At 30.1% G+C, this 11,141-nt stretch overlaps 2 protein-coding genes across 3 annotated transcripts in view; both read left to right on the plus strand.

Annotated features, from left to right (window-relative positions):
* LOC125872983 (transcription factor LHW-like) overlaps positions 1-11,141 on the plus strand; it is a 177,976-nt gene that overhangs the window by 120,922 nt on the left and 45,913 nt on the right. The window lies entirely within an intron of this gene.
* Positions 7,174-9,899, plus strand: LOC125872990 (glycosyltransferase BC10-like). Of its 2 annotated transcripts, none has more exons than XM_049553820.1 (2): positions 7,174-8,466; positions 9,362-9,899. In XM_049553820.1, the coding sequence occupies exon 1, from the start codon at positions 7,378-7,380 to the stop codon at positions 8,449-8,451; it is 1,074 nt and encodes a 357-aa protein (XP_049409777.1). In that variant the 5' UTR covers positions 7,174-7,377; the 3' UTR covers positions 8,452-8,466; positions 9,362-9,899. The 2 variants fall into 2 exon arrangements, with proteins under 2 accessions (XP_049409777.1, XP_049409776.1); XM_049553819.1 differs by having other exon boundaries at positions 9,369-9,899.

Genomic DNA, 11,141 nt, shown 5'->3' on the forward strand with positions numbered 1-11,141 from the left:
ATGAGTTTTACTCTAATGACTATACTAGGATCTTTTAGTGTTAAAATTACTTCTTCATGATTTTGTTCCCATTTTTCTATGGGATTTTCTCCATATGATTTATGTAAATTTTCTTTAATTCTTTCTAAGTTAAGGCATTTGCAAGAGACTTTTCTTAGGTTTTCTAAGTATCTCCTTTTGTTAACCTTGTCAATGATATAAGGATTTTGTTTTCTTGGGACTTTAATGAAATGTCCACAAGGACTTTTAAGGCTTATCATATACAATGTTTGATGATAATTCTGAAATTGTTGTAAAAAATCATTTCCTAGTAATAAATCAGTTTCCAATTTATCGTAGGCAAATAATTTATTTATAGAAACAATATTTGATTCTAAAATTATTTCTACCTTTTCTTTAGACTGAGAAAGTTTTTCTTTATCTTCTGTTATTCCAATCATAGATATATTATTTTTATTTATATCTCATTCTTTTATCAAAAAAGATTTTGCTAAGCTTGCTTCAGATCCATTGACTATTTGACAACATGTTGTTATTTTGGTATCATAGAAGGTGATTTCTATGAAAACTGAAACTTTAAAAGATGTTTCTTTTGGCATCTATTTTTTGGTATAAAACAAGTTTCATTTTTATAGATAATTTCTATACCATTTTTCTCTATACTATAGTCTTTTAGACTATTTAGGATAAGATTTTGATCACTTTCGTGATTTGTAATATAACATGAAACTGTTATTCTTTTTGTGTCCAGTTGTATTGATAAATCTATCATATTCTTACAACTGAAATTATTACCTTCAAAGGTTTTATAAATACATTTAATTCAGCTTCTGAAAAATTTAGATCTTCCATTGCATAAACTAGTTTGTCTAGTTCATTCATTCTAATGATTTGTCTTCTGTTACTTCTAGATTTTCTTTTTCTTCTAGATCTTCTTCTAGAACTTCTTCTTTATCAATTTTTTGTTTTTCCAAAAACTTTTGGATTAATATTTCATCCATACTTCCTTTTTCGTAGGTATTTGTACTTGCAATTTTTTTTGCTAGTAATTTATTTATGTATTTTTGACTTATCTTTTTGTCAAAATTTTCTATTTTTTCAATTACATTTGTAATTCTTCCAGAATTATTTTCTTTAAGAGAAATAATCTCGATTTCTATCAATTTTAGCATTAAAGCTATTTGTTTATGGCTTTCCATTAAGTCTTTTAATAATTCTAAGACTTCTCTAATACTCATTTTAATTATTCTTAAAAGTAATAATCAGATGTACTCATATCATTTATAATTACTTCAGGATAATTGTAATTTATTTCATACATAAAAAAGTCTTCCTCAGATTTTTTTAATGTAATAATAGTTATGATTTTTCTCCTTAAATCATCATTTAAAGTTTTAATTACCTGTAGTATTGATACTAAGGTTTTTTCTTCTATATACCATAGAGGTTTAACTAGACTAAAAGCTAGTTCTTCCATTAGTTCCTTGACTCTTATACCATTATATGTGTGCTGTTTTTATAAACAGGGTAGCGGATTTTATGCAGTAAATAATACGCATTTCTTTAAGATTAATTGAGCATTTTTNAAATAATCTCGATTTCTATCAATTTTAGCATTAAAGCTATTTGTTTATGGCTTTCCATTAAGTCTTTTAATAATTCTAAGACTTCTCTAATACTCATTTTAATTATTTTGAAAAGTAATAATCAGATGTATTCATATCATTTATAATTACTTCAGGATAATTGTAATTTATTTCATACATAAAAAAGTCTTCCTCAAATTTTTTTAATGTAATAATAGTTATGATTTTTCTCCTTAAATCATCATTTAAAGTTTTAATTACATGTAGTATTGATACTAAGGTTTTTTCTTCTATATACCATAGAGGTTTAATTAGACTAAAATCTAGTTCTTCCATTAGTTCCTTGACTCTTATACCATTATAAGTGTGCTGTTTTTATAAACAGGGTTGCAGATTTTATGCAGTAAATAATACTCATTTCTTTAAGATTGACTGAGCATTTTTGTATTCAAAATACTCTTGTATTCGATGCATTTTCATTTCATGTATTGCAAATATAATTGTTGTATATCTTAAGCTAGCATGCAGATATGCTTGTTTCATTTATGGTATTGCTTCATCAAAATGATGTAAAGCCTTTTTATGCCTCCAGGTTCTCCTTCTTATTCTATGCACATGCTGTTGAATATTTTCATGTTTATTTATGCTAGTAGCATGAATATAAATATGAAGTTGTATAACATGAATAAAAAACTGTGTTTCTTCATAATTTTAACAATTTTCAAATAATTTTAAATTCCCTATAGGTACTAAGTACTTCTTTCTACGTTTAGATATGAACGTAATGTAATATAGTTTGTATGTAAAACTTTATAATATGCAATAATAAAGCATGCGTGTATGCCTTCCTTCTTTTCGATCGATGAACAGTCCTTATCACCACTGCAGTAGCTCTCCTTTCAGGCTATGAACAGTATTTCACCCTAATGACCTCAATCTTTTGGCTACTTCTTACTGTTCCTCCTTAGGGCTGAAGATCGCAACCTTCATTTGAGACCATTTATGGAATTTCAAGAAGAGAGATATAAAAACCAACTTTTTATTGCATATTATAATTTTTACATATCACGCTATACTATATTATATTTATCTCACAACATATAAGAGAAATAGTTTTCCCTGACGGGAGAAGTTTTTACTCACACTCACACTTAAACATTTTTAAGAAAAGAAAAAGATAGTCTAAGCTTCGATGATCTATCTATATGAAGTTCCTCTCCTTTTATAAATGGAAGGAAAGACTTGTTACAAAATAAGTTTTTTTTTAGGACTTCCCTAAACTATTACATATTTCTTTTTAGTCCTCCACTGACGGACTAATGTGATTGCTTTTGAAGATTATATATATACATATATATATATATATAAATATCTTATTCTTATCTTATAAAAAAACTAAAGAGAATATATGTGATAAACTACCACCACTTAGGTGAGAGACCTAAATGATGATCTAAAAAGGCAATTGGAGTCAAAAGGGCAATTTTTTTCTTTCAAAAAATTAAAACGGCACATAAAAAACAAAATTAACCAAAAGGGCAAAATCGCTCCGTTAGGAGCGATTTTCTTCTGACAAAAGTTGACGTCGGCAATTAAAAAAAATAAAAATCACTGCCTCTCAAAAAAAAAACTACAATAGGCATTTTTCTATTATTAATAATTAACAATAGGCTCATATGAGCATTTTTATATTATTAATAATTAACAATAGGCATGAATATGCATGAAAATAATAGCACTAGGCATGAAAAACGCTGCCCTTGCAGCGATGCGTAAGGAAAAAAAAATCGACTTAAAATCGCTGTTGTGGCAGCGATTTTTAATTAAAAAAAAAGAAAAAAAGGTTTTGGACAAAATCGCTACTAGGGCAGCGATTTTTAGTCGTTGTGTCAGAGGGAAATCGCTTCGTCATGAGCGATTTTGCCCTTTTGATTTTAAAAAAATTTGATGTGCCCTTTTGAAATTTTTGACAATTTTTTTTGTTCTTTTGACTCCGGACTCTCATAATTTGCAGTAGAAAGGAGAATGAGTTAAATCTATCTTAGGTTAATTTACGTTATTTTTATTTTATAAGTTCCTCAATATTATATCGATGGCGCCCCTGCTTTCTCTTTTCTCAAACAAATATTGGAGCGGGTAGTGATATGTCTCAATCAACTGCGTAAATGTTTTGAAAAAACAAAATGCAGATGCATACATTAGTCACCTATCTTTATTTTTGTATTTTGGAAAGGGTGGTTGGGAGACCTAAACCACTTTAAATGTAGATTTATTTTCAAAACGTTACATCATAAGTTTTATTTTATTTTACTTAATAAACCAAAAGTAAAAGCTAAGAATTTGTTTAGTTGAAAGAGAAATTAATGGGTTTGTTGGGATTTTAATAGCACTCTTTAGCTTAAAATGTAGGGTTCTAATTTCATAATAGAGCATCCTTCTTTTACTTTTGCCTTGCTCACTTTTGTTAGCCCAATTCTAACCAAACAAAAAATTTATAAAATAATAAAAAGGATAAGAATGTAGCTAAGAGTATATTTTAATAAATTTTCATTCAGGTTCAATTAATCGTGAATTTTGTCAAAATAATAATAATTTTAAAAATAAAACGTTTCTTATGAAATATAATTTTATATTCAATATTTGAACACGAGACTCTAACTAAAGGCGAAGAAATATTTATCACTCAATCATAATCATCAATTAAAAAAAGTCATAGGACTTATAGGTGATACACATAATTTGGCATCTCTATTTCTTTTAATAGGGGATTAGGGTTGGTGGGTTTTGGTTAGATAAGGGTAAACCCGTGGCGTTTGCACTAATCTTTATATAGGATTAGGTTATGTCAATGAAACATCTTTAATTTATGATAATTAACATTAAGCAACTTAAGATTGCTTATTGGATGACCTAATACTATATTAATTAAGTTTGTCATCACATACATTACAAGACATGGAAATGGAAATTTAATTGCCATGGATTAAAATAATAATAGCATGTAATGATGCGTTATTCCTGATTTATACTCTCTAATTGATCAAATATAATATCAAACCATGCTGCAGGATCTTGTCCAATTTTAAGTATTTCTTAATTTCAATCAGCACAATACTAAAGAAGTAATTACATACTACCAGTATGTTTTTATTCCGACAAATTAAAAGAATTACTGTTTTATTGAATTCTTTAACTGCTTTTTAATTTTAATTTTTTTACGTTACGTTTTACAACAACGAGAACTAAGTCACAAATGTACGATAATTAAGACAAGTTATATAAAATTTCATTTATTGTGTTGTTTTATTTGTGTTAGTCTCATTTAAAAAAAAATAATCATTCGGTGTTCTATATTCGTATTAAATTTCAATTAAATTTGAATTTGTCGTATTTCAATGCTTAACAAGTTAAAGTAGGAAAACTAAATAGGAATACATGACACAATCTTATCCGTCCATTCGATATTTAATAAATGTTGGATTGGTGAATAAGATTGTGACACGTGGATGTCCATTAGTATAAAGGGTATATATGTTCTAGTATTTGGACGGCAGTGACACCATTCTCAAAAGTATGACGGAGGGTATCTACATACCATTTACGATAGTTCGGAGATATATTTGTCCTTTTGATATACCTCTACCATTTCATAAATAGCTTAGATATACCCTTTTATCTAATGAAAGTGAAAACAATAATTTTATTTCAACAATATATATTTAAGGATACATTTTAATCCTTTTAGCAAAGTTTAGGATATATGTAATCATTCTCACACATAAAAAAATTTAAAAATGTAATGGCTAATTTGAATTATCATCATAAAAATTATATAATTAAATTCAACATTAGCTATGGACCATATACCATAGTATTTATTAATATCAACTAGGTGTAAGTGAGAGTAATTTCCTTGAATAGTCACCCAAGTTTGGAAAATTACCTTGAAATATCACTTATGTTTGTTTTAGGACCACAATATCATCCAACTTTACCTCTTTTCCTCAAAATATACTTACACAAAAAAAATTATCTCTCTCCTAATAGGATGTCATGTCACATTATTCCTTTTTCATTATTAACATTTTTTTAAAAAAAATTTAGACAACCCATATTACCTAGTAAAAAAAAATTACATAGCCCAAAAATTTCTACCTTAGTTCTAGGGGATTAGGCGGCAAATCCAAATATGAGCTCCTCCAATTCTTCAAGAAAATATGTGGCTTCCTCCGATTTTTCAAGCGTGATAATGTTTTTATATGGACACTAATGGGCAATGGCACCTTTTTGTTGAGTCCGGAGCCAAAAGTGTAACTTTTTTTCTTTAAAAAACAAAAAGGGCACATTAAAAAAAAAATTAAACCAAAAGGGAAAAATCGCTCCTGACGGAGCGATTTTGTTCTGACAAAAATTGACGCCACTCCACTAAAAGAAATAAAAATCTCTGCCGATTTTCTCAAAAAAATATTTTTTCTTTAAAATCGCTGCTATAACAGCATTTTTATATTAAAAAAATTAAAAGAAAAATCGCTGCTATTGCAGCGATTTTGTTTAAGAAATTTTTTTTTAAAAAAAGTCCTGAATTGTTTAAGAAATTTTTTTTAAAAAAAAAAAAATCCTACCCTTGCAGAGAATTTAATAAAAATTAAAAAAATAAATAAAACTGAAGCCAACGATTTTCATAAAAAGCTTTTTTAAAAAAAATCTTTACCCTTTTAGCAATTTAAATGAAAATTAAAACTGAAAATTGTTGCTTCGGCATCGATTTTTTCTTTAAAAAACTTATTATTTTTTTTAAATGGCTGCCGCCGGAAATTTATGTAATTTAAAACTTGTTCTTTATGTTTTTTTTTTAATTCCTTAACAAAAAATCACTACTATAGCAGCGAATTCACTTTTTTTTTAATTTTATTTTTATAAAAACGTTGCTATAGCATCGATTTTAAAGAAATAATAATTTATTTATTTTTTGAGAAAATCGCTGCCAAATACAGCGATTTTTATTTCTTTTAACGGAACGGCGTCAATTTTTGTCAGAAGAAAATCAATCCGTCAGGAGGGATTTTGCCCTTTTGGTTAATTTTTTTTTTTTGATGTGCCCTTTTTGTGTTTTGAAGGAAAAAAATGACCCTTTTAGCTTCGGACTCCCTTTTTGTTGATATTTTAATTCATTAGAGTAATAAGGTAACCATATTGTCAAACTACAAAGGATATAATGTTTTTAAAGAATTTTAAAAAATGTTGATAATAAAAAAGGAATTAAAAAAATGTTAATAATAAAAAAGGAATAATGTGACATGGCATCCTATTAGGAGAGAGATAATATTTTTTTTGTATCAAGTATATTTTGAGGAAAAAAGGTAAAGTTGGGTGATATTATGGTCCTAAAACAAACATAAGTGATATTTCTAGGTAATTTTCCAAACATGGGTGACTATCCAGGGAAATTACTCGTGTAAGTGATATAGTCCATTACGTCAAATGACCGGAAAAATAAATAAGAAAGGCCCCACACTACACCCCTACGCCCAGGCAACCCACTATACCTATCCCCCACGCCCCCTCTCTACTCAACTCCATTCAAGCAAAGCAATTTCACCATTATCTCCATCTCTCTCTTCTCAAATCTCAATCCAAATCCTCACTTCTTCATCTTCACCTGTAATCTCTCCCACAAACCCTAATCCCTAAACCTCCTTTCTTCTTCTCCCCATTTTTAAGCTCCTTTCAATGGTACTTTCACTCTAAATTCTCCCCTTCCCCATTTCCCCTTTTGTGCTTTTTCTTCACAATGTTCAAATACTACATCCTTATCCCATCTCTTACACTTCTTATCTCTATTCCAATCATCTTTTACTTAGCCCCATCAATTCTTCCTCAACGACAAATACCCATTTCTCTCCCTGATGAACTCGACGATCTTTCCCTTTTCCACAAAGCCATCGCCGCCGATTCCACTTTTCTCAAAAAACCATCCCGGAAACACCCTTCCAACAAATTCCGTCTTGGTTCCACCACCGTACGCCGCCCTAAAATCGCTTTTCTCTTTTTAACGAATTCAGATTTACATTTTGAACCCTTGTGGCACAAGTTCTTCAATGCGTCTGATCCACATCTGTATAATATCTACATTCACGCTGACCCTACAGTGAAAATTACTCCTCCAACGGGTGTTTTTGCGGATAGATTTATACATGCGAAGAGAACTCAGCGCTCCTCACCGACGCTTATCTCAGCCGCACGCCGCCTTCTTGCTCACGCTTTGCTTGATGACCCAGATAATGCTTATTTTGCTCTTATCTCTCAGCATTGTATACCTTTGCACTCGTTTAATTACTTTTACAATTTTCTATTGGATACCCAGAAATTATCTAGGAAGATGGAGTTTCCTAGTTATATAGAGATTCTTACGGAATCTCCTTCATTATTAGATAGGTATAATGCTAGAGGGGAAAATGTGATGGAACCAGAAGTTAGTTTTGATAAATTCCGAGTTGGGTCACAGTTTTTTGTTATTACAAGAAAGCATTCATTGATGGTGATTAAGGATAGTAAGCTATGGAGGAAATTTAAGAAGCCTTGTGTAAAAATCCAGTCTTGTTATCCTGAAGAACACTATTTTCCTACTTTGTTATCAATGGAGGATCCTAATGGCTGTACTCGTCACACATTGACTCGGGTGAATTGGACCGACTCAGTTGGTGGACATCCCCATACTTATCAGCCACCCGAAGTTTCCCCTGAGCTGATTTACAAGCTCAGAGAGTCGAATTCAACGTATTCTTACATGTTTGCAAGAAAGTTCTCTCCGGATAGCTTGAAATTGTTGATGGAAATGGCGGATTCCGTCATTTTTAAGGACTAAAACTTCTTTTTCTTGGTAAGTTTTCTTCTTTCCTTTTTTGTGATTTTTTTCAGTTGAGTTTTGGTGAATTTACTTGGTAGATTTGGTGATTTGAGATTGACGACTGTTATAGTGTTTTGGAAAGTATTACTAGTAATATCACTAGACTAAAGCTAGTTTAACATACTCGAAGTGTGAACAATTTGAGTGGTGAATCTTTTCAAGGTGGTTTCTTTTTTCCCTTTTATGGTGATGAGACATTTTTAGAATCTTACTAGATTAGATATTTTAAATTGCTGAGCATATTAGGTGAATTGGAGCTGTTCAATATGTGAAGATAGTTATGTTTTCACTAACTTTATGTGAACTTCTCTTAAACTAGTAATTGTGAACTGTCATGTGTAACCATTTTCTATAAACATTCTATGAATCAATGCTTAGATATTGTAGAAAATCTTGAAAATTTTATTCTTTCTTTCTTTGTCGCATACTCACATTAACGCTCACAAGTCTTGAATAACAATTAACAACCTAAAGAAAAAGTTCCCCCCATTGAATTAGTATTTAATTGTTAAATTTGGACACAACTTTTTAGTCTTCTTTGGTATCTTTTGGGCGGCTGAATGGAAAATCTCCCATGAGTCAAAGAAACAACAAGAAGGAAATTATGTCTTATGTAAAGAAGATAGTAGGTAAATTATGGCATCTGCCGTTGATACCAGTGGATTTGGACTGGGAAAGTTAGACCAGATGTCTCAATCATCACTTTGAAACAAACTATGGCCAATTTTCTTATAAAAGGTGTTGGATTTTTGGTGTAAAACATTAAAACCTAAGTGTCAATGAAGCTAAAGAGATAACAAATGCGTTGGCGAATTGGTGATCTGATGCTATTTGAACTGAACCATGTTCGGTTTTCATTTATTTTTAGTTTACAGCTGACGACGAAGAGGAGAAATCTAATGCAAATTGTGATGTTGTGAAGACAAAAGACACATCTTAGAGGAGTATCATGTGGGAACGAGGTCTTGAAGGGTTTGTCAAAAAGAATGCCCTCAGCCTAAGTAACCCCAAAATGAATTCAACTACAAGCTTTGAATGAGCTTTCAAAGAAAGCAACAGAAAACAATCAATAGTCAAAAGGTACTGTTGAGGTGTAATCTGCTTAAGTTCTTTTTTTTATTTTTTTTATTTAGGCGTTCAGTATTCCATTTGGTCGACTAAGGAGTTAAAGTGCTCCCTACCAAGCTGATCGATCTCTACTCGAGCTCGAGTCCAATCTGGTTAAATTTCTAGTTGTAGCATATGCGGGATTCAAGGAGAGGATGCCGTTAGGCTCTTCCCTTTGATGTGTAGTGTGTGTTCCTCTTGTACATATATACTAAGAAAATTTGGGTGAATCATGAGTGGATGATTAGAGGGATGTTGTTGTGAATGTTCAATGATGAACTGAGCCATAAGCAAATAAAGAAAGGGCTAAATCTTAGTCTTCTTCTCCAAGTTATTTATCCTCATATTGAGCCTCTTTTCCCTCCTTTTGCACTCAATACATCATTTTCTTTACTTTGGTTATAGGTTATTCCAATGAATGTTTTCTTTTTTTGCTAGTTGATTATTTAAGGTAATACTTCCTCAAATTCAACTATAATTGCAAGCAATAGAAAATAAATGTCGAGTATGATAACTTACCTGGAGCAATTCACGTTTTATGTGTATTATGTTACATAAGACACGTGTTTGTCTGGTTAATTTTATATCAGCTTAAGTATTTATTTGTGCACCCACACCCAAAGTTTGAAGTCAAATTAAATGGTAGACAGTGTTAAAAGAAGTGAGCTTTCAAAGTTACGGTTCAAATACTAACTTTTAAAGTTTGAGCTACTAATCACGATCTTGAATTTTTGGTTCTGCTACTGGTAAAGTTTTGATTCGAGTCTTTGAGTATAGAGAAAATTTTGTTGGAAGTGTCACTCCCGAATGGTTCCGGATACTAGTGGGAAAAAAAAGGTTATGGTTTGAGATAAGTGGGAGTTGCACTTTGTTAACTAATTTGAATCTTGAAATAATTTAATGAAGTCTAATTTTAGACCACACGAACAAACCAAATGTTTAAATTGAAGCGTGATATCTTTGCCCTAATAGGGCATGCTTCACGACCGCAAAAAGTTTTAGAAAAGAAAAGGGCCATGTGAGGGATCAAAAAAGGAATATTTTTTATTCACGTTCGTTATTACATTAAATTATATTTATTTATTACACACAAGTGATAATTTAAGGCAAAATTTATATTAATTACTTTAAATTTAAATATAACAGTACATGAGAAGATGTTATGCATTTATTGAATTACGATAAACATTCAATGTGAACTGAAGCTTTGTAGCTAATTTGTCCGTTTGCACATAAGATATGAAAATTAAATTAATATAAAGCTCAAGTTTTATTTGAACATGCAATTTAAATTTTGTAAGTTATATTTGTTTCATTAATATAGAAACTTAACAAATTCAATCTTACCATATGAGTAAAGGTATAATTTATAAACAAGAGATTGAACTATTCTAAGAAATCTCATTAATCTTTATGTTCTTTTACAAACAAATGTCTGTAATTACAAACCTTTAAATACACAAAATTTTATAAAAAAATTCACTAATCAACCATAATAATAATTAGTTCTTTTTTAATATAATCTTTTTACACGATACAAA

This window comes from Solanum stenotomum, chromosome 8 (genome assembly GCF_019186545.1).
Source record: "Solanum stenotomum isolate F172 chromosome 8, ASM1918654v1, whole genome shotgun sequence".
Taxonomy (NCBI): domain Eukaryota; kingdom Viridiplantae; phylum Streptophyta; class Magnoliopsida; order Solanales; family Solanaceae; genus Solanum; species Solanum stenotomum.